This window comes from Carya illinoinensis, chromosome 10, assembly GCF_018687715.1.
Source record: "Carya illinoinensis cultivar Pawnee chromosome 10, C.illinoinensisPawnee_v1, whole genome shotgun sequence".
NCBI lineage: Eukaryota > Viridiplantae > Streptophyta > Magnoliopsida > Fagales > Juglandaceae > Carya > Carya illinoinensis.
Genome location: NC_056761.1, coordinates 38,503,944 through 38,529,634, shown reverse-complemented (window position 1 = coordinate 38,529,634; position 25,691 = coordinate 38,503,944). Strand labels below are relative to the sequence as shown.

The following is a 25,691-nucleotide window of genomic DNA, read 5'->3' as shown; positions in this document are numbered from 1 at the left end:
TGATGCGGGAGGCATTTCTTGCCTCAAGTCTTCCGGATTACTTAACGACTGGTACTGATTATAAGGTGGCATCTGCTCAATAGCAGCCCGACGTTAGAAAAAATGAAATGACTTTAAACAAACAAATTAACATGTAGTTTATATTAATTTGGGTAACAAACTCAAATATATCCAGAATGAATCTTCAACTCTAATAAAATCCTCCAAATTACTCGGCGGAGGGTAGGGCATATCGTGAGGATGCTGCACATATTTTTTAGATAGATGCATGAGCACGTCAATCACACTTTAATAGAAAATAAAACATCAACCTGCCTACTCACATGGTCGACATTTGGAGATCCAAATACATAATGATGCGTGTAAAATGGCTGTGAAGTCGACGTCGAAGGTCTGGGTGCCATTCTATCTTCTTCTTCCCCCCATCACACTAAAATTAAGTTAGTCTTCAGAGGCTTTAATTCAGACTGCACAAAAACTGAAAAATGAACATTAAACTGTCATAGTTAATATAGAATCTCACACTTGAATAACTGTGAAAACATTATTGCTATCAATAACATTTTTTTATAGAAAGTTATTAATGCAACCTCTCAATAAGGGCAAAGATCCAACAATGTTTATTTGGATGTTATTCACAATTTCTAAATTTTTCTATTTGACCTTTGAAAAAGAATAAAAATACCGGGACCAAAGAATTTCTAAATCAGGTTATGCACTTAATTGGGAAGTCCAAGATCTCACAACATGCACAAAAAGAGCAAGTTAAAGAGAATAAAGCCCTTTCCATGGACTTGAAGACAACAAGAAAAATAGCAACTGGCTGACATTTAAAATTCTGAAATCACATTTCAATAAACAATTGGCCTGGAATCAGTATTGGCAAGTAGCATATAGGACCCAAACTTAACACTAAAATTAAGTTATTGCATGAATGGAAGTAGTTCTTGAATAATTTCATAACCAAGTCATGGTGATTCTGGATATGAAACAAGACTAGCATTCAATTCAGCACTTCAAATGATGACCACTGCACACAAATTTATAATTTCTAGACCTTAAATTTTTTTTTTTTCAAAATCTCAACACTATAAATCAATATTCCAAAATTTTTCTACAAAATCAGAGACTGGGCAAATTTTAATTGCATGATCTTTTCTTTCAAATAATATAATATGGTTTATAACATTATCCAATTTAATAGATAAGCTATTATTCATATGAAGTAAAAATAACTACATAGGTTGGTCCATTCCAGTAAGCGCTTCCAATAATACAATTAGAACAACTCCAATAATGCAATTAGAGTCTACTTTAGACCACGAAAGAGATATTTTGGGTAGAGCAGGTTTTCCTTTTTCTTGTCGTCTACTTTCCCTTCTTCTGAACTAATAATAGTTCAGACAGAGTTGGTCTACAATGAAGTGGAGCCAAAGAAGGCAATACAGAGCGGCGTGATAGCGCAAGAGCTTGACATTATCGATGTGGCAGAGCTTATGAGAGACCTTGAAGAGGATTTTGACGAGGATTTGGACAACAAAGAGAACATTGTGCCGCCAATGGAAGCAGAAGACCAGGTTTCTTTCCATAAAAAAGAGAACTTGCTGAGATCGGAGCCATATCATTCCACTTGTGGATCTTTTTACATTCAGTTTTCTTTTTTTTCCTTTTCTATTTATAAGACCACAGCTTCAGTACAGTAGAGTGGTGAATGACGATGCAAAAACTTGATTCGCAATACAGATAATAAGCTCCAATCAAACAATGTATGAATGAGATGCTTCAAAACAGAGGTCCAAACCAGCGGTCAAAAGCCATGCAAATTTGTTTTTTGTTCCATGCCCTAGTCCGAAATATACATCTCACAAAACCCAAAACTCACCTCTCCAAGTACACGATGAACGTAACCATATGGAAGTTCCCAGAAATAGAAAATTTTTTACCTTCTATTTGAGCAACGCCGGCGGCCAGAGAGTGGGGGTCTTCACAGTCCAAAATACGCACCGTTTGCTTGTTAAACAATTTCTCGAGGAGCGGCAGCTTTGTATGAGCAATGTAGTGTTAGTCGGTGTTTCTGGGCGGAGAGACGGCGTCGCCAATGGCGCTGGACGGAGGACGATGTCACGCGGGCGACGTAGGAGGGGTTTCGCGGGAGGGAGGAATTCGAAATGGAAAACACCAACCGTATACATTTTCTAAAAATGCACGTTTCGAATTATTAAAAACAAAAAAACAATGGGGATGCCACGTCTAGTGTGCAGGTGTGCAGCTGTACAGTTGTTGTTCCGTAGAACAACTCTATTATTTCAGGTGTTCAATGCATGCGGCGGGGTCCACTTTGAAGATAAGCCAAGAAGCTTGTCATGTGGTGAGGTGTGTTAGGCAATGCGTGATCCACTTGTTGCCAAGAAGCTTTCGTCAAATTCGAAAATTTATAATGTGCTGTGCATGGAGTAATTACCCAGTTAAATCGTAGGTTATAAAATTAAGTGTAAACATGATATTAATCAATTAAAAATCACAACTCGTATTTATACTTATTAACTATTTTTTTATCTAAAACAAATAATAATGTCATGAGATAATCAAAATGTATTGACTGTAAATATATAAAATATACAATATCTCAGCTTAATGACACATCAAACCAAATCACCACACTTTAACATAAATAATTAAAATAACTAAACTTTAAAAAAAAATCACATAAAATCCCCCTTTTACTAAGTGATCAACAAAAGAGAAAAAGAAAGCAACGTGGGCATTCCGGCGTTGATGTGAGGACACTTAAAGGCGACACTGTTCCTCAAGGACCCAAAATTGCACACTAAAAGAAAGTTTGAAATGATGCGAGGAAGGGGAAAAATGGAGAGAGAGAGAGAGAGAGAGAGAGAGAGAGAGAGAGAGAGAGAGAGAGAGAGAGAGAGAGAGAGAGAGAGAGAGAGAGAGAGAGAGAGAGAGAGTCTTACCGTCAATGTGCAAGAGCTGGAAAAACCACGAAGACACAGCACTTGAATCTCACGAAAATTTCAAAAATGCAAAGTGTGAGAGTGGTCTGTTGAATGGGGTTTTGAAAGTGAGGATGAAATGAAGAAACCGCAGCAACGTGAAAAAAAAATAAATAAAAAAATAAAATAATAAAATAAAATAATAGGGGGAGGGAAGAAAAAAAAGACTTAAATTGAAAAGGGGAACACTTACCTAAACGCACCGTGTAGTGCTTTAGCTGGGCATTCTACTGAGTGTGAGCTTGGGCCCTAGGCCGAGTGTTACAAGAAGAGTCAGATTAATATTAATAAAACCAATTCTATTATGCGTAAGTACAATTGATATATATGGCTAAGGTCTTTTATAGAGTTAATTGCTTCCTTACTTACGCTAGTAATTGATGAAAGATTTCACATGCTTCTCAAACTTTCCGGGGTTCATGCATGGAGCTTATATATCATGCATATGTGCTAGATACTTTGCCTTTGGTTGAGGTCTTCTTTACTTTCTCTTTTATATAAATATATATATATATATATATATATATATATATATATATATGTATGTATACTAATAGAAAAGAAATGTCCAAGGGACGTTTGCCCGGTGGACGCAAAATATATATGGTAATTATATATATACACACATATATTATATATCATGTGAACTTCTGTAGATAGAAATCTAAAAATATTATATATATATATATATATATATAGTGTGTACACACATATATATTATAGAAAACGTCCAAGGGTCTTTTTCTTGCAAATCTATAAATCATATAGTCAAAAGAAGTTATAATCTAATTAGCAAAAAAGTTGAAATGTCAAGAAAATAAGAATAGTAAATTTGAAAGAGGAAAAACAAAAATTATAAGCAAGAACTATAGTAGTATATATGCTAAAGAAGTCTGACATAAGTTTACAAAATGTAGTTTGATTCATGCTTTAAAAACAATCTGAAGTTAAAAAGATCATACCATATTAATAGTTAATCAACATTCTCTTCTTTTTTTGCAAGATTAATTGATAATATATTAAATTTCTTACGGCGTTGTTGGTTCATCTGATCTATATTTGTGCCAATCTCAATTATTCATTCTTTTTATAAAATTTCTTTGGCCTTGCTTTCCAGGAATGGTAGATGGTCCTGTAAAAAAAAAAAATGTATTATAATAATCTATATTTTGATTTATAATTTTTTTATTTGAATTGAAAATGTTACAAAAATGAACTGCTATTATATTATGTACCTTGCCTGTATGATTCATAAAATGAATTGTTGAATAACCCACTATTTTTTCTGCAATTTCACCAAATGCTACTGTAGCTAGCTGGCCTGTATCATCATCAACCTCAACATATGCTTGACATTTATTATAAAAAAATAAATAAATATAGTTATTTGTTAAAATCTATAGAAAAGATATGTGAAATTTTTTAATTGAGTTATGTAAACTAAAGGTTCAGAAAAAAAAAAAAATTACATACCTTGGTTGGGCAATACTGATATGTTTACCGTGATAACATAAAAAATTTTCATTGTAATCATATCATGTTCTTTTGTTACATCCAATGCAAGACATATAAAAGAAAATTTGTTGGAGGTCAAGCATATTTATCTTAGCTTTCACCCAAAATTTAGGCTTCTACATGATATTAATAATTTGTATTAGAATAATTGTAGTGTAATATTTAATAATTAGGAAACTATTGTTAAGAACATAATTTTAGTGCTGTAGGTTGTGAAGCCATGAGTAGTTCTGCAACATCAGAAAGGTTGGTTAATGAACGGACAATATGAGTGGAGGTAGATGTGTGTGTTGGATCCAAGTATCTTATAATCACATCTTTTAGCAAAAAGTTATTGAGTGTTGCCTTGGGAAAAAGTTGAATAAAATAAAAATTAAATAAAGTTTTTGAAAATGTAACAGCTATATTTTGAACAAAAAAATTAATAAAAATTTATTTTAAAGTTAAAAGAAAAAGGGAAAACATGCATTACCATTTTTGCAATGATGCTGCGCTAGAAATCATAAGATTCATTGTAAACACACTTGTTGGTTGAGATGACAAAAAAAGTTCTAAATTAAAAGGATGCGTTAGATTTGGTATGAGCACATTATATAAGATAAAAAAAAAAAAAAATCTTTTTATTTTATTTTAATAATACCATGGTAAGAAGTGACTTTTAATCTTCTAGCAAGAATGACTGGTTTAGCTTCGATAACTTTTGGAATTTGTTAACATTTATCATCAACAAATCGACCTCACATAGTCAAACATACATGGTTTAAGCTACAAAATTGAAATAAAAGTAAACAATAATTTGATGTCAATAAATGGAATTAGAAATAAATTATTATTAAAAATGCAATAGAATAAATATATAATTTAAAAAACAAGTTTACCTTTGATCAATTAGATATATTTCTTGCAAGACTTTGGAACCATTTTCTATCTTCACCTCTCTAGTTGGCTTAATATATAATGCGATTTCCAACAAATCTAATAAATCATGTTTATAGTTTTTAGTTTGTTAATAAATATAATTATGAAAGTATTTGAAAGTTTTCAATAAACACTTACATATCTCTGCTGTTGAATCTTTATAATTATGAAGTTCACTGAACGAAACGATATGATAATCTGCTGGTTGTAATACTTCTTTATTATCTACAATTTCTTCAATTATTGTATTTGAATTTAAGATCCATTGATATTCATGAGTCTTAGTCCTATATCTAGGATATAACAACTTCACATAAGCACTATTGATGTAACATGATTGGTACATATGTAAAGAGTCATCACATGAATCAATATCTTTGCCAAACATGGTTGCTTGTACTAGATTTCCCTGGTAAATATTAAAATAAAATATTTTTAGTAGAAACTATGTTATGGTTATTATTGTTAAGACAGTATTTTATATCACAAAATATAAAGTTAATAGTTTTTTTTCTAAATTTACCAAATAACAAGTACTATACCTCTGCATCAATCAAAATTAAATGTTGATATTTTAACGGTGAATGATGTGCTATCCGTTTTGGAAATTTTTCTGCTACAAGCATTTTAAGTATCTAATTACTTGTGCTTGGTATAATATCCTTGATCCATGTATAAACCAACCCTTAGAGAGCTCCAAACAAAGCTAAATCAAACACTAATCAAATCATTATATACTTGCTCTATCGTATTGAGGATGGCAGTACCGCTGTTGGAGCTTGGAAGTGGAGGCATGATGTCAACCAAAATTTATAAAATCAAAACTTATCAATGTTGCCATAAATCCACTGAAATCAATATGAAGTAGATGAAGAAGAGGAGGAGTGATGGCTAGGGTCATGTATACATACTTTAAATTTAGATTTTTATTTTATTGATAAGTTTGAAAAATATTTTTTATAAATAATTTTATCATAATACTTTAGGGTAGGCAGGTAACTATATATGGGTTGGAACTTGGCCCTCACCATTTTATGTAAAATAAAATAAAAAATCCACCCATAAGTCCACTTGCTAGGTCAACGGGAGAAATTTTGGCCATTCCTCCTACAAGCCAAACGGATCTAAAGACGACTAACCATATTCTTAGCCACTTCCTGCTGAAAATTACCATATATGCATGAAGTCATTCCATCTCCATAGCTCTTATTACTAAAAATATGATTGATTGTATGATCAACACTATGGCAAATTAAGTTGGGGGTGAAACTTGTGGAAAGATCAGAAAGAGATGTTTTCTTAGCCTAATGCTCTTTGCATTTTTAATTTCACAAAGCAATTTCAACTAGCATTAGTACTCAAGACCAAACTTCAGTGATAAATAACTACTTTAACTCATTTGAAGAGCTACTGGATGGTTGAAGTTTAAAAAGAAGAATGGGGTTTGATAGATTTTTTTGGTCAAATTAGTGGTGGAGAAGAGGTGGTCTGGCATTGTTTTGGAAGTGTGAAGTGGCTTTGGAAGTTCAAAATCTCTCTTAGTGGCATATTAATGCATGGATCATAGAGAAAAACACAAAGATCAAGTGGCTTCTCACTGGAATTTTTGGTGATCTTGAGACGTGGAAAATGCAAGCATTGTGGGACCTTATGGCAGGATTGAAACCGCCAGACCAAATTGCTTGTTGTGTGATTGGTGATTTCAATAAAATCATCTATCAATCTGAAAAACATGAGGGTAGACAAAGAGAGAAAAATAAAATGGTTAATTTCATATGTGCTTTGGAAGATAACTGCTTATTTGATTTGGGATGCAAAGGGAATAGATTCACTCGGAGCAACAAGCACTCAGATGATACTTTCACCAAAGAGAGGTTGGACATGGTGGTAGCAAATTATTAACCTGACCTGCATGAAATCAACTCACAAGCATAATGGCTTATCTCATACCTTGGAAAGTTCCACCACAGCAACGGAAGATTCAAGAGAATCATTCTCTGCTAGTGATAGCTAGTGCTAGTACATTTTGTTATGCAATAAGCTTTTATTCCCTGCTTCTTTTATTCTTTTCTCGAGTGTATATACACCTTTGCTTGTGTCTATAAAAGCAAGACTATACACTGTAATCACAATCAATGGAAACATTCGAATAGAGTTCAAATGCTCTCATCTCTGTTCTTACTAATTCTCACATGGTATCAAAGCTGCTGACTAGCAGTCTCTTGATCCATCTTCTACAATGGCCTCAGGACCTGAAAAGTCTTCTGCGCCTCCTACCTCCATCTCCTCCTTCTCCCATGTAGTCACCATAAAGCTCAACCCGAATAATTACCTGTCATGGTGAGTCCAAATCTCTACCTATCTTTGAGGCCAAGACCTCTTCTCTTATGTAGATGGCACACTTGCACCCTCCACCTTCTGCTACCCTTCTTGCTACTGAAGCCTCTACCCAGTCACCCAACCCAGCTTACCTCTCTTGGATTAAAACTGACCAGTTGATCCTAAGCATCCTGTTTTCCTCTCTTACCGACCCAATCGTCAACTATGTCATTGCCTCTCGAACTTCCCGTGAACTATGGCTCACTCTTGAGTCCATGTTTAGCTCTCTTTCTCAGGCCAAAGAATTCCAAATACGCTTTCAACTCACAAATTTGTTTCGTGGTGATCAATCCATATCAGAGTACTAAAGCAAAGCTTGCATGCTTTCAGACACTTTATCTGCCACTGGAAATCCCACATCTGATAAAGAATTTGTTACCTATCTACTCAATGGACTCGGTCCCTCCTATGAAACTTTCGTCACCTTTGTAACAACTAGATCTGACACTATCACCTCACATGAACTATACCACCTTCTTCTCATTCACGAGAATCGCACTCCCATCTCTCCCAACATTACTCTAACCATTCCACTAACCCCTTCGAACCATTTGCCCATTTAACTTCTCGTGATCAGAAATGTAGAACTTCAAACTCATTTCGAGGAGGCCGTTCCAGCAGAGGAAGAGGTCATTTTTCACCAAACAAAGGCCGTTCTTCCACCCACCCAAACTCATCCAATTATAATTCCAATCGACCCACATGCCAGGTTTGCAACAAACCTAGTCATATTGCTCTCCAATGCCATTACCGCTTTGACCATGCCTACCAATATGAGCCCCCACGTTCCTTCTCTGCAAATTACACCACACCCTCAACTTTCTCAGATTCCTCATGGTACCCTGACTCCGCAGCCACCCACCATATTACACACGATTTATCAAACCTCAATATTTCATCAGAACCGTATGGTGGTAATGAACAAGTTTGAGTAGGAAATGGCAATGGGTTACCCATCAGTAACATTGGTGATTCTTCCCTTAAAACCTCTGTTTCTTCTTTTCAACTCCATAACTTGTTGCATGTTCCCTCCATTACAAAGAATTTAATTTCCGTTTCTCAATTCTACAAAGATAACTCCTGTTTCTTTGAATTTCACTCTAATTTTTTTCTGGTGAAGGACAAGGTGACCAACTCGCTCCTCATCAACGATCCTCTTCGTGATGGCCTCTATCACTTTCCTCCAGCTTCATTCTCCACTGCTCCCTCCACCCACATCGACGAAGAAGTATCTCTCAGTCAATGGCACAAACGCATGGGGCACCCTTCCCTTGATCTCATATCACGCATCGTGCACAACAACTGTTTGCCTTTTTTCCCAAGTGACTCCAGCTTCTCTTGCCCCGATTGTCCCTTAGCCAAAGCTCGACAACTTCCTTTCCCTGCAAGCACCACTCGGACAACTGGGCCTTTACAATTACTCTGGGCTGATGTATGAGGTCCAGCCCCTTTACATTCTAGAAATGGCTTTTCTTATTACTAGTCCATTGTAGACCACTTTACCAGATTTACTTGGTGTTTTTCCATTAAACTCAAATCGGATGTGTTGCACACTTTCTCTAATTTCATCAAATTCGCCAAACGATTTTTTAATTCTAAAATCATTACCATTCAAACTGATGCTGGAGGTGAATTTCGCCCCCTAACCACATTATGCAAAACACTTGGCATTTCTCATCGATTCTCGTGTCCCTATACCCATCAACAAAATGGACTCGTAGAACGCAAATACAGACACATTGTTGAAACCGGTCTCACACTTCTCTCCCAAGCATCACTTCCATTATCCTTTTGGAGTGACGCCTTTCAAACAGCAACATATCTAATTAATCTTCTCCCTACACCTGTCCTCAACAACAAATCTCCTTATTGTATGGTCTATCACAAACAACCCGACTATAAATTTCTCAAAATTTTTGGATGTTTGTGTTGGCCAAACCTTCGACCTTACAACCATCATAAACTAAGTTTCTGTTCCACTCCTTGTCTCTTCCTTGGATACAGTTCGTCTCACAAAGGATACTAATGTCTTGACACAAAAAATCACCGGCTTTACATCTCACGTGACGTAAAATTTTCTGAAAATAATTTTCCATATTCTAATACATCCTCCGTAAAGCCCATCACCCCCTCTACTGGAAATCTCCCAATTTTTCCGAAATCAATTCTCGGCCCAAGCCCTCCCATCAGCCAATCTTACCCAACTCATTCCTCAACTTAGGGTCAATCCACACAAACGCCACACAACCCTTCTCGTATCACACAGCCCACTTCCAACCAGTCCCTTAGCTCACCTCAAACTCATAACCAAGCCCAATTCTCTAGCCCAACCCACGAACCAGAAGCATCGTCCTCCTCAAACCCCATTCTCCCTCAACTGCAGAATCCTCCCCCAATTTCTTCTCGACCTCAAATTATAACAAGATCCCAAACCAACTCCTCCAAACCGCGTCAATTCACTGACGGAACCATTCCCTACCCTACTAAAAAACGTTTCATCTCCACCACCACTGTTCCCGATGAACCATCCACCTTCTCTTCCACCTCAAAATTCACCGAATGGCGTGAAGCCATGTCCCGAGAAATTGACGCTCTTGTTCGTACTCATACATGGAGTCTGGTTCCATCCTCTAGTGCCACTAACGTCGTTGGATGCAGGTGGGTTTACCGAACCAAGCTACATTCAGATGGCTCAATCGAACGGAGAAAAGCCCGTCTCGTCGCCAAAGGTTTCCACCAACAGTCGGAATCGACTATACGGAAACTTTCAGTCCGGTTGTCAAGCCTTCAACCATCCAACTTGTGCTTTCCATAGCCATCTCACAGGCGTGGCCCCTTCGGCAGATTGACATTCAAAGCACCTTCTTCCACTGCGATTTGACTGAGACAGTCTTCATGCAGCAACCTCCCGGATTCGTAGATCCTCAGAAGCCTAATCACATTTGCAAGCTCAACAAAGCCATCTATGGGCTCAAACAGTCACCCCGAGCCGGGTTTGCTCGATTGAGTTCATGGCTTCTTCAGTATGGATTTTCAGCATCACAAGGTGATCCCTCTCTGTTTATTCTCAACCGAACTGGTCTTCACATTTTCATCCTCGTCTATGTAGACGACATGGTAATAACCTCCTCCTCCCCAGTTGCTATTGAAAGTCTTCTTTCTGCACTTCAGAATGTATTTCCCGTTTCTGATTTGGGCTGATTATCATACTTTTTGGGTCTTAAACTTCACTACTTGCCAACTGGAATTTGTCTTACTCAAAAGAAATACATTACTGATATTTTAGCAAAAACACGAATGCTTGAGGCAAATCCTATTTCTTCACTTATGTCAGCCTCTACAAAACTGTCCAAATTCGATTCTCCATCCTTTGATGATGTTACATTATTTAGAAGTGTAGTAGGAAGCTTGCAATATCTTTCTTTAACCCGACCAGATCTGTCTTACTCTGTAAACAGAGTATGTCAATTCATGCATGACTCGAAACTCAGCCACTAAACGTATACTTAGATACCTCAAACAATCCCTCCACCATGGTCTGTTCTTCCCTTATAAATCAAACTTCAACCTTCATGCATACTCTGATGCAGACTGGGCAGGCTGCCTAGATGACAGAAGATCCACGGGGGGCTTCTGCATATTTTTGGGAACTCATCTCATCTCATGGAGCTCAAAAAAACAAAAGACAGTGGCTCGGTCAAGCACTGAGATAGAATACAGAGCCTTGTCTAATACTACTGCTGAACTCATTTGGTTACAAACTCTCATTAAAGAACTCGGCTTCTCTCTGCCTCAAGCTCCCATTTTGTGGTGCGATAACTTAGGAGCCACATACCTCACTGCAAATCCAGTTTATCATTCTCGGACCAAACATATGGACATCGATTTCCATTTTTTTAGAGACAGAGTTGCTGCCAAATCACTTCAGATTTCTTTTTGTAGTAGTAAGGATCAGTTGGCAGACATATTTACTAAGCCATTGGTAGCAAACAAGTTCACTACATTTCGGACGAGTCTCACCGTGATTGCACCCCCAGTGGACTCGAGGGGGGATATTAACCTGACCTGCATGATATCACCTCACAAGCATAATGGCTTATCTCATACCCTGGAAAGTTCCACCACAGCAACGGAAGATTCAAGAGAATCATTCTCTGCTAGTGACAGCTAGTGCTAGTACATTTTGTTATGCAATGAGCTTTTATTCCCTGCTTCTTTTATTCTCTTCTCGAGTATATATACACCTTAGCTTGTGTCTATAAAAGCAAGACTATACACTGTAATCAGAATCAATGGAAACATTCAAATAGAGTTCAAATGCTCTCATCTCTATTCTTACTAATTCTCACACAAATAATCCATGAAGGGACTATTTAAAGGAAGCATAGGTTGAAGGTGTAACAGCTGAGCTTAGACCACAAGCCAATTTTGTTAACCATGATTATAGTACAACCAAGGTATAGAAAGAGGAAATGGTTATTCAGATTTGAAACTAATTGGACAAAATATGAAGAATACGAGAAGATAGTAATGCATGAATGGTTAATAGAGGCCTCCACTTCAAACACTTTGGCGAGGGTCTAAACTTCACTCAAAGCTTGCAATGGGACTCTTAATGGATGGAGCAAAACAATACTAGAGGAAGTGAGAAAAGTAATAGTTGCAAAACTAATAGACTTAGAATCTTGCAAGATGTAGAACACTCTTACAATGCATAGGAAATAAAAAAGTCACAAGGTGAAGTGGGAACCTTACTAGTGCAAGAAGACCTCAAGTGGAAACTGAGGCCAAAGAGGATTTTTTTTTTTTTTTTCAACAAGGGGATTGTAATACTAAACTCTTTCATGCTTGTGCAACTTAGAGGAGGAAAAAGAATTGGATCAAGCAAGCCAGTGATTGGCATACTAAAGTTATGAAGGAGCAAGTTGGCACTAAAGGGGTATTTAAGATGCTTTTTGACGAAGTCTTCAAATCCATTGCACCTTCAAAAGAAATGATTGAAGCATGCTTACAATCCTTAGAAGCTCGGGTGACATAAGAGATGAATGAGAGCCTGCAACAGGATTTTACAAGAACTTTGCAGGGTACAGGGGTGATGAGGTATGTAACGATTTCGTAAGACCCCTTTGGAATCTCACTTATATTATTTTAATTCTAATTCCTAAAGTTAAGACCCTTGAAATTGTTAGTGAGTACAAACATGTTAGTCTTTGTAATGTTCTTTTTAAAATCATTGAAAAACTCATGCAAACAGACTAAAAAAAGTCTTTCCAGCTATTATTTCAACTCACCAGAGTGTTTTTATCCCTGGGAGGCTCATCTCAAACAATATCTTTGTGGCTTATGAGGCTCTACACTTTATCAAGTTAAGAAAAAAAGATAACACAGGGGTTTGGACCTTAAACTAGACATGTCAAAGGTTTATGGTCAAGTAGAATGATCTTACCTAGATGTTGTAATGAGGAAGCTTGGAATTGGTGCGAAGCATATTGTTTAATAATGGAATGTATCACCATAGTCACATATTCAGTCTGGGTTAATGGAATCCTTGGTGGCAAAATTTTCCCATCTAGGGAATTAAGACAGGGAGACTTGTTGTTCCCATATCTCTACTTGTTGTGTGCTAAAAGGCTTAGTGTTCTAATCAATTTGGCTATCTAAGGGTGAGATAAAAGGACTTACTGTTGCTAGGTGAGGGACAAGAATAAATCAACTCTTGTTTGTAGATGACCACATGGTATTCTATAGAGCCACACAACTTGAATATAGGAAAATCAATCATATTCTTGAGCAGTATGAAAAAGTTTCTGGTCAGCGCCTGAAGAACTAAAAAACATCAATTTTTTCAGCATTAATTCTAGTGCTTCTGAAAAGAGGCAGATTCTTGAGGTAGTTGGTGCAAGACTTAGTGGGAGTTGTGGAAAATACTTGGGGTATACCTACTATTGTGGGGGAGATCTAGATTCAACACCTTTTGAACTTAAAAGAAAGAGTACAGCAGAGATTTAATAACTAGAAGAATCAGTTTCTCTCACAATCTGGCAAAGAGATTCTTTTGAAGGCAGTTATTCAAGTAATCCCAACCTTTCACGTGAGTATCTTCAAGTAACCAAGAAAAACTTGTAAAGAAATTTCAATTTTGATGGCAAGTTTTTGGTGGTCACATAAGCAAAATGATAAAATGATCCAAGGGAAGAGCTAGTGTTAAATGGGGGAACCAAAAGCAGCTGAAGGGGTTCAGAGACCTAGAGAGTTTCAATAAGGCTATGCTTGCAAAATAGTGTTGGAGATTTTTGACAAACCCAAGTTCATTGGCTACAAAAATTCTTAAAGAAAAATATTTTAAACATAATGATCTTATAAGCAAAAGCTAGGCTATCACCCTTCTCTGATTTGGAGAAGCTTGTGGGGGCTCTTTGGATCTGCTCAAAGAGAGGCCGGCTTCTTTAGAGGGTGGGAATGGACATGATATCAATATTTGGGGTGACAAGTGGATTCCAACACTCAAATTTTTATATCCTATCTCCATTAAAGAAAAAAAGAGAGTTCATAGATGCAGAGAAGGTTGTGTGGAAGGAAAAGTAGGTTTCCAAGACAAACATATATGGAGATTTTCAAAATCATGAGTTTCTCTATGGGGAGTGCTATCACTTGGACATGAGCATAAGAAAAAAATTGAAAGGTGAATCTTCTAGGCTTACTTGTGACATAGCTATTTCGAAAGAGATCTAGAAAATGCATGTCTCGGGAGTGGTGAAAAATTTTGTTTGGAAAGTTGTAAATGACATCTAACTTACTTGTGCTACCTCTATTGATGTTTGGGCAGAATCTTCTAGCCCTATTCAGAAGTGGCCTAGTAGTGAAGTTGATCTCTTGACAACATGGGAGATGATGGCTAAGAACCTGTAGTAGGAGTTGGAACTAGCTGCATCCATCATGAGAAGCAGAAGGAACAAATTTATATTTGAGCATATAAGTTTATCGGCTTGAGCTTGGGAGTGGTTACGAAAATAACAATGGATAATCTTGAAGATTTTCAGCAAGCGAAGAGGGATACGGTGACGAATCACAAGTGATCTGAACAAGATATCATAAGTGGGGCAAGATGGAAGAAGCCAGAATGCAACGTGGTAAAAATCAATTGGGTTGCATCCTATAAATCAGCACTTTCTGATGTAAGGTAGGCCAGCTTTATCAGTTCTTAACAGAGGAGGCACCAAATCCGAATGGCTCCAAGAAAGCATAACGGCACTGTCATCTGACGCAAGACGATCCAGACACTACTGGCTGAGACTCCAATCCCCATCTAGTTCAAATGAAACCTCTAGTCACGTCCAAGCTGAGCCGTTGCCGAAGAACTTCATCACTAGAGAGAAAACAAAAGGCTTTGCACGTCTTTGAATTTCTTCCGGCGAAAACATCACACCAATTTTCCCATCAATGATTTTTGGAGGCCTCAAAGGTATGTCCACTTCAGGAAGTAGAAGCGGAGACTGCAAAACAATGTCCACAGCAGAATATGATCTCCCAGACAGGGCCGGGTTACCCTGGAGGGTCCCGATGGCTGCCATAAAGTAAACCCTAGCAAAGCTTAGAATTCCCTTGGCCACGTCAGCAGAGCTCACAAACCAATTCACTGCTTCATAATTAATGTTGAATATGAATTATTATGATTTATCTGCCAGGACCGTTGATATATGTTGCATCTTTTTGTTTTCATTTTCTGCAATTCTGGGTCATGAATAATTAGCAATATTTCTCTTTCGACAAATGCCTTGTAATAATTTGTTTTTGTTACAATAATCACGCGTACGCGTCTATATATGGACAAGCTGGATAATCTTAAGCTAGCGTTTGTGGGCTTTTGAGAAATGGAAGTTGATCAGATCTATCTCATGTCTTAGGGAATAGGGACTACGATTTTTATTTATTCTAATTAAGTTTTAAATATTTGCTTTACATTTTGCTACAGTACTTCCTCTACATTTAGAGGAAACTGTTTGTAGTCGTAAATATTTTCAATTAATTTCTCTCTCCTCGCTTGATATTTTCCCCATTTCTTTCAAATTTTCTTATTTTCATTTCACATTCCCTGGCTTTACTGAATGTTTCTTTCTATGCTATGAGCTGCTGTGTTGGATGGGATGACTCCAATTGGTCTACATATATAAAAGCAAGCATATGATTCCAATCGATTTGTATATCCTTATAGACGTGCAAAAACCTCATTGTATATATTTCGAGAATATTTTTATTATATAATATTTTCTTATTTTTTTGAATTAATTTATATTTTGTTTTGGTTTATAAATTTGGATTAATTTAAACTATGATATAATTAAATGACATTGTATATGAGAAGATATTGTAAATATCAAAAGATATGAGAATATTATTAATAATTAGAGAACATATTTGAAATGAATAAAAAAATATTAAAAAATATAATATTTAAATGATATATAGTAAAAATAGATAAGAAAATGGATGACATATTGTAAAAACTAATATGTAAAATAAAATAAAATAAAAATTGATGATATATTTTAAAAAATTAAATGGAAGTGCTCTAACAAATTTAACAACAAATATATATCCATCTAGTCAATCAATCCTAGCAAATTTACAATACTTCTCATTATTCTTTCAGAGAAATCCTTGAGATCATGAATTAAATTTTTAAGAAGTCCAGGTCGTCATTCTCTGTTGATGGAGCTAATTTGTTCTTTCCAGGAAAAGTATCTAAAGAGATAATTGGCCCTATTAGCTACTCAAGTTGATCAGTAGCGCATTAATTAACGATTGCATGGACTCACGAGCAGCACAAATCAGTCAATCCAAGTCTATTATGTCATTGTAAAACATTAAATAGCTAGCTCGTTTTGATTTAATATTTTGACATAATTTATTTCTTAGAATGAATTTGATGTCAATTTTAGTCATAAACAAAAAAAAAATAGGAACTGTGAATAGATTGATGGTTATATTATTTCAGTTTTATGACGAAGTCATGAGCCGCTTTGTAATAAGAGCACAAATACAAAGTCTCGAGTACCCCATGTTCTGTGATAGAGTAGAGGAGTTGATCGATCCAATTGACTCCTAAATATACTCGACAATAATTGGCAAGACCCTAGCCTATAGTAAGAACCTTGTGATTAGGATCCCAAAAGGAAAAATATCTGTTGTAACATAGGAAACCTCTAATCGAATCCTGGTGAATATATAATCCACAAAGTCGATAGGCTTCATATGAGCGATGCATATCATAAACCTCGCCCAATTCATGCCAACCTTCGTCTTTGTTGCCGAGGATTAATATTGTTAGCGATGATTAAGTTTATGATCTTGAATAAGGTAGATAAATCAGCTTGTTTTGATGCTCTTCATCCCACTATAAGGAAGAGCATTTGGGCCAACAACCAACTACCTCACCTCATGATCTGCGTGGCCATTGAGTCCATCAGTATCGAAGCCCTCTTCCTCAGTCATCTCCCCATCAGTTGTAGATTCCCTAGGCAACACATTCGGATATAAAGTCCATAAATGTGCGATGCCAATGAAATTAGCAAGTATGTCAGCCGAAAATGGAAATGAAGCTCGCCGTACAATGATAGTAAATCTACCATCAACATTTGGATCGGAGGCACCAAGTGCTCTATTAAACTCGGTGATGAGATCAATGTATGACACGAGAACGAATGCCTTGCCGCTTTGTTCTAGAATCGATGTCCAACCGCTCTTCACAAACATAGATGTCAAGGAATGCCCCTCCTAGAGACAATCTTGAAAGTTATATATCTTCACCTGATGCTCTAATAAAACTACACTGCCTGAAAATGTATCGGCAATACTACTTGAAGAGGGAGCTTGCCCTAGTCTGGCATGCTTCCTTCCCCTAGAAGATATTTCAACTTGAAATTTAAATAATAAAACTAAGAAAATTAGTTATAAAACATGATACTCAAAACAATCACAAAATTATGTATGGACTAAAATAATTTAAATCTATTTTGTGTTTAACCATTCAAACGGGGTTGTCTTTTGTTCGAACGGTTTCCCAACCTTTTGAAATTTTAAAACGTAAGTGGACATGTTCAAACGCCTTTGAACGTCTAATTAGTGGTCAAACGCAATTTACTAGAGGGTCGAACAGTGTAGTAGCCGTTTGAAATTCTGACCCTTGAGTTCTATCATTCGAGTGTGTAGTAAACACATTTGAACAGTATCTGAATTAAGCTCAGCAATGGCTGAGTCAACTCAGTAACCATTGACACTGAAGGAATCCACCGATTCATTTCCTTTCTACCAAAAATAATACACACACACAAAGCCGAAATGTGCATAGAAGCATCTTGACCTTGTGTTTTCCACCCCTAGAATACTAAATCTGAAAATAGGATGAGTTTTCTATTTTTTTTTAAATCATAAATGAAAATAACAATAAAATACTATTAAACGGAATAAAAAATGTACCTTTTGAATAGTTGTACTATTGGTCGATAGTGGGGTGATACAACGGTGATACGGCTATCGTTCGACGGCTTTTTCATTTTTAAAGTTTGGAGGAAAAGGGGTTTGATCTCTAATCTAGGCCCTCTTATAGTATAGCATCGTTCGAACACCTACTTCAATTGTTCGAATGGCTGTCTGTTTGAACACGAATGGTTGTCTGTTCGAACATTGGTGCCCCTCAAACACGATATAATAGTAATTGTTATATAGTATTATTAATAATACTATATAGTTATAATATATACTATATATTAGTTATGATATATATAATAGTAATAGTTATAATATATAGTATTACCTTTTTTTATTTTTTTGATAGAAAACCAACTTCATTGAAGTTAAATAAGATTACAATCATTTATCAAGCCAAAGAGCTTGAGAAAGAAAGTTAGGAATACAATCTCCTCACATCTCAACATTCCAAGTATATCTTGCATGACAATGTACTGCAAAGTTACCCTCTCTAAACACATGTGTAAAAGAACAAGATGCAAAACAAGTTTTTAATCTCATAACTTCAACATAAAGAGCCCCAAGGTCTGAATCAAGTATATCATTCTGCTACAAAGAATCAACAAGCAATAGGCAATCGGATTCCACAATTAGATTCATGATAGCCCTACTAGCACAGAGTTGCATCCCATGAAAAACAGCCAATAGTTCAATGGTCTTTGGGTTTTTCACTTCATTCTCAACCATGCTTGCTACCATAAGCATTTAACCCTTATCATTCCTGAGTATCACCCTAATTCCAGCCCTCTTGAGGTCACAAAATATGGCCCTATCGGCCCCATCAGTATTAAGTTTCATGCACTCAACTAGAGGTAGAGACCACCTAAAATGTATTTTCATTTGTGTATGTGACAATCCCTTAATAGATCTGAAACTTCTTAGAAGGCTTAAGACATGTTCAGACACCTGTTTGATGGGCAAAAGCACATTTTCAAAAGCCATTTTGTTCCTTCTATACCAAAAATCCCAAGCCAAAGAGCAAAAAATAGCCAAACTGTCATAATCCTTCAGTTGACAAAGCTGAGAGACTAAATCAAATAGCTTAGCATTCTGGTTCATAGGCAAGCTAGGGACATGGTTTTTCCAAGAATCTCGAAGGAAATGGCAACTGAACTGATTGATTTAAGTCCTCGACTAAATATTCATAGAAGCTGCATTATCCTTCAGTAATTACCTTCTTCTTCAAAAGATTATCCTTTGTTGGAAGGTCATCTCCCCAAGAAAATATTTTAATCTTGCTTGGAAATGGTAATTTTAATCTTGCTTGGCAATGTGAATGGTGGTCCATACCTGTTGAGAAGTTGTTTATCCATAAACAATAGACAAAATCTTCTATGTGAGAGTGGCATTTATCCATGCCAAAATGAATTGGTCCTTTTTCTACCATAGCATATACTTAGGAGCAATGGTAGTAGTAAGTTTGCCTTTAGCATTAGTGACAAACTAAGGAGGACATGGCTCGAAGAGGGAGGAACTGGGTGGTCCAATTTAGATAATTGGTTCCATCAAGCCTACAGAAACCAAGGAAGTAATGTTGGGAAAGATAAAGACATCTTGATCTCTGGGTAGGGCCATTGGGATCAAAAGAAAGAGGGGTTAGCCTATTTGTGGCTCTGGTATCAAGTTTGAGATTTGAAATCTGGTTCAATTGATACCATATGATATGTTTATGTTTCATTGAGTATATATAATGTTTACAAGAGTGGAAAGAATCCAAATACATAACAAACTAGATTACATTTTAACATAATAAAATACAAAATTCAAAGTAGCCATCCATGTGATGATCCGTTAGAGAAGTTATTGGCTTATTAAGTGGAGTGGATAATATTGGAATCTTTTGTATTTTGAATTGGTTGTTTAACTACTTGGACTAGAAGGCCTACGGTGGTTTTGGCTGGGTTGTGCATTGATGGAGTTGAGCGTGGCAAGGGACCAGTTGCAAGTGGTGGGCCATCACAGTTTCGGTTGTCTTTGTTTTGATTCAGGGGTGCAATTGTGAGTTATTGAGCTGGACGGTTGGCCACATTAGGGCACGCACAGTAGTATGAGCTGGAATGTGGTCTGAACATCACATGCACCATGCAACATGCTTTGTTTGTGCAAAACAGAGTGTGGCGGTCGTCCTTAGTTTCGGTTGGGGAAACAGAGGGATGTCGAGAAGCTCAATATGGTGGTTACCGACATATATGGGGTGGTTCTACGTATGGATGTGTTTAGCCGTGAGGCATATGGAGGGATGCCTATAGATACCAGGATATTATTATATGTGCTAGTATGCCTTCAAAATAGGCATTTTGGGTTTACTAGACCCTTAAAGCAATTTTGTGATTTTAAATTTAGGAAAATTTTTCTTGTCATATCCTCACACTTCACACACCACACATATTATAATTTTTTTTCTCATTTTTTCTATGATAAATATGTAGTGTGTGGATAATAAATAGAATAATTTAATTAGTTTAATAAGAATAAAATGAAATAAAAAATAAAAAAAAATAAAAAATTATATTTTAATATATAAAATGTGTAGTGTGGGATGATGTGTAGTATTCCTCTTAAATCTAATATATTGCATTTCTTGCAATCAAATATTAATACAAGCATTATTCATTTATGTTTTTGTTCTCTTTCAAAAGTGGAATAGGATGCTATCCATTTCAGTTATTATATTCTTTATATTAAAACAGCACGATAAAATTAATTCACAAGGAAAGTTATCATTGAGGCCTCGTTTGAATGTTGATTCGAGATGAGAAATTTGTAAATAGTAGTAATGCAAGAGGATTCGAGCCAGATGACGCTGTGTTCTTAGATGCACATTGATGGCATTGAACTACCTTGAGATTGCAGGTTAGCACAAGTACAGTAGAAAACAATGACTTTCCCTTGATTTGGAGTAGTTTTGAGCACATATCGATATTTTGGCCATAACTTTAGCTGCGTGTATCGGATTCACTCATATGACCCTAATCCAAAAAGTTCTTTTTGGCGCGTATGCTGTGGCCACCCAATTATGCTGGGTTTGCATTATTATCGAGCCCAAAATCAGCTATTTTTCCATTCAAATCTCAAAGTTTAAATATTTTTTACCTTTTACGGTAATATTTTATTTTTCAATTAAGAAAGGATTTTTATCCTGATTTTGGCCATATTTTTTCTTTTTACAGATTTTTTCTTTATTTACGTATTTATTTTTGGTGTTTTTATTAGGATTTTAGTATTTTTGTTAAATTCTTGATATTTTCAGATTTATAGCTATTTTAGCCCAGCTTGTGAGTTTGGTCAGCATTATAGAGTTTTGATCATTTTAATTGAAAACAGAGTTGTTTTCTCTTTATTTTAGACAAATATCTTATCTTCTCTATATCGATTATTTATTGAAACTAGCCGTTAGAATTAATCTAAATTACGTCCGGTGTCAAGTAGTGAAATGGCTAGAGTTAAGATATTTTATGATGTTTTAGGAAAAGAGAAAGAGAATTTTGAATAAATATATTATAAATTTAAAATAGTTGAAATATAATTTTTATTTTGGGATTTAAAAAAGGTGAATATTTTTTGTGTTTTGTTTTGAAATTTAAAAAAGTTGTAATAATTAGATGAAAATTTTGAATATTTAAAATCGATAAGTGTCTTTTTATAATATTATTTAGATATTAAGATGGAATAAGATAAAATTATCTTGCAATCCAAATGGAGTCTGAATGGTAAGTTTTGTATGGAATCCAAATCCATGCTTATGCATGTTTACTTCCCTCCAGAATCTCATGGTTACATGGTGAAATCCAAAGAGATAGGACATCCGCTGTTACATTTTGGTCCAATTTGGATACTTTCAAGTATCTCAAATGATCCGTAAATATTCGTATGATTAGTAGTGAGTTGTTTACAAATAGTAACGAAATAATATTAGTATAAGAATAATTGTATTTCCAAACAAACTCTTAATGTTATCAAGCCAGTGATATTAGGGGATTGATATCATAACGTTAACCAACTCGATCTCTTGATTTGACACCTACAAGGCTCTTAAATATCTTTTGTATTCTTTACCAAGAACACTAGATGTGATTAGGCCATTATTAATAATTAAAGGACTTTTTTGAACATTTAAAATATCTTATAAAATTTGTGAATGATAATGGAATGATTTGAGTTAAGCTATTTATTGAATTTTAAAAAAGTAGATAAAGAAAATTGAATAAAAATATTATAAAATTAAAAAATTATTTAAATATTATTTTTATTTTGAAATTTAAAAAAATTATATTATTATTATTTTTTTAGGTTGGAAAAGTTGTAATAGGTTTTATCTTTAAGTGATATTTGGAAATAAAGTATATATGGAGAAATTAAAAGAGATTAAAAAAAAAAAGAAAAAAAAACTAATATCCGGACCTATTAATTACATTTAATATTATCAAGTACTCATGTCAATGATATTAGGTAATTCATTCCCTCTCCCAGATCCTCCAATATCAAAAAAGTTAAATTGTCGATCTTCATTAAAAAAAATCAGATTTTTATAATTAATTTATTACAAATAAAAGATTATTTATAATTAATTTTAATAAAAAATAATTATTTCGTTAAAATTAACTAATTATAAATAAATATTTTTTTTTGTAATAAATATTAATTAGGTGCATAATCTTGCATTAAATAATTGATATTATTTGTTACGTCATGATATTATTTTTAAGTAAAATGGATTGAAACGTATTCTCTCAGAGATGCAAGCATATAGAAATGCGGGCATATATGCTTGCATCTCCGTAAATTTTGCCCGTTGATATATTTCTTGAAGACTTTGGCCGGTACACGAAAGTAACTAATTGTCGGTAACTATATATACTCTTTTCATACCATAAATTCTATATAATTTTTTAATTTTTTTTTAAATATATAGTACGTGGATTATGAATATTATAACAACTCAATTAATTAATTAAGAGGACTAAAATTAAATAAAATAAAAATATAGTTATTTAATGTGTGGGATGATAAACAGCTCTAATATATATGATAGAAAATAAACAGCTCTAATTATTCCTTCAAACTCTCTTAATTAGTCAAACAAACAACAACCAACTCATCATCACTTAACATTATTGACTTAGTCCAAGCTGGATGCCCATTCAACCAAGTACAAACCGCTCATAGAAAAAGATACACATACAATTTTTATATTGACAATTTTTATACAATCATGTTTTAAATCAGATTACTTAATATCCTTCTTCAACTTGACGTAGTTGAGTTCCAAACCATGATCTGATCACTCGACGTCGCCTTCCTTGTTAATGTCGTCCAGAATCACAATAAGCGCAATTATGAATGCATAATCAACGTTAGGATAAACAGTCACCGAGAAGTTGTCTTTTCCGATCAGAACACTTTGAGCAGTGGTCTTCTTATACATCTGCATTTTAATTTCCACGGTAATCAATTCAATTAGTCTCTAATTAGATAGATTCTTAAATTTTCAAAGATCTCGTTAATTTTACCAAAGAATCAAGTAATACATACTACTTCGTCTCTCTAATATAAATATCCTCACATGTCTGATTACTGGGACGGAGAAAAACTAAAAGCGAAAACCAGCTTCTTACCCGCGCAACTATATTGGGAGAATCTCCAGCATAAACGACACAACTTCTTTCAGACCAACTCCCTTCAACCTTGAAGTCGCATACCTCTTCTTTTGTGTTATTTGCCAAAAACACATGTAACTTGGCCTTGAATTGGATCATTGAAGATCGCTTAACAGTAAAAAGAAGATCATTGGGCTCTTTGCTTTCGCCCCTATACACATACCATCTGTCATGTGCAGACATTATCTACGCAAACAAACATCATGATTAATTGCAATTTCAAGAAAATATAATATAATTATATGAATAAAAGAAAATATATAACGAAAGCAAGACTTGGGGAATAGGATGTTACATATGTTTATGGTGAAATATATATTATAAAGCAAATTAATGAACCTTCTCTCGAAGAGTGACGATAGGATTTCCGGCAGCATCAAGCAGAATACGCTGATCATGAAGGGACATTAATTTTCCTTTAACTTTGAAAATGACGGTGCCGTTGATGTCTGTGACAACAAAGTTACCATCGGATATGGTCATGACTTTTTTGACAACCGACAGATCAACGGGGTAAGGTGAACAGTACTGAGTGCCGATGATGGGAAGAGGGTTTTCAAGCTTTGTGCCACTTGGAGCTGGAGCTGGAATTGGCTGAGCCATGATGATTTGAATGGGGACAGAGCACAGGAGAAGAAGACTCGCTTATGTTGCTCGAGGCTTTGATGGTGTGGGGAAGTGTTATGTGAATGGTTTTGCTTTTAAAATGCGCGGAAGACCCGTGAAGTGAGCTCTGATCAGTTGACGTGGCACCACACGTATGTACGCTTTCTTTTAGAGCATTAGTATTAGTTTGATCAAATTTAATCAATATTAATATTTTTTTATATTTATTTATTTATTAAAATTCAATCCTCATATTAGATTAATTATTTATTTTTATATAATAATAAAATATTATTAAATTAATAAATTTTTTATTTAATTTATTTTCTCATATTTTATAATTCTATCGATTAAATATTAATAATAATTATATTCTAATTAGATTAATATTAAAAAATATTATTAAATGTTAATAATAATAATTATATTATATTACATTAATATTATTATGTTATAATTAAATTAATATTAGAAAAATATTATTAAATGTTATAATTAAAAAAAGTATTATTAAATGTTAATAATAATAAAAATTATATTATATTATATTAATATTACAAAAAAGTATTATTAAATACTAATAGTAATTATATTCTAATTAAATTAATATTAAAAAAAGTATTGTTAAATGTTAATAATAATTATATTATATTCAATTAATATTAAAAAGTATTATTAAATGTTAATAATAATTATATTCTAAATATTAAATGTTAATTATATTGATCTAATTAATTTAATTTATTTGTTTGGAATGATAAATTAATATTTTAATATTTGATGAATGAATAGTAATTTTTTATTTTTAGTAAATCATTATAATAAAAATTTAAATTATTTTAAATTTATCTAATCTAATATGAAAAATTTTTTATTTAAATTATATAAAATTTAACTAAACATCCTATTTGGTTAAGTTAACGTGAATGCTCTTAGATTCTAAGCAGATTGCCTCGTACATTTATTGGACTTGTATGCCAAATAGAACAAAGCAAATCTGATAGCTGTCATGAATCATTGATGCCTTTGTCGACCTTTAACTCTGCAGCTCATCATGTGGTTTAGAGCATTTATCCGATTC

The 25,691-nt window shown here is 34.6% G+C and overlaps 1 protein-coding gene across 1 annotated transcript; it reads right to left on the bottom strand.

The window, feature by feature from the left end:
• Window positions 1–23,396: 23,396 nt before the first annotated feature.
• Window positions 23,397–24,704, bottom strand: LOC122278163 (protein LURP-one-related 10-like). Its single transcript, XM_043088271.1, has 3 exons — window positions 24,344–24,704; window positions 23,963–24,190; window positions 23,397–23,772 (listed from the first exon to the last, which is right to left on the bottom strand). Exons 1-3 carry the CDS (start codon window positions 24,605–24,607, stop codon window positions 23,629–23,631), a joined length of 636 nt encoding a protein of 211 aa, XP_042944205.1. The 5' UTR covers window positions 24,608–24,704; the 3' UTR covers window positions 23,397–23,628.
• Between the last annotated feature and the right edge of the window lie 987 nt (window positions 24,705–25,691).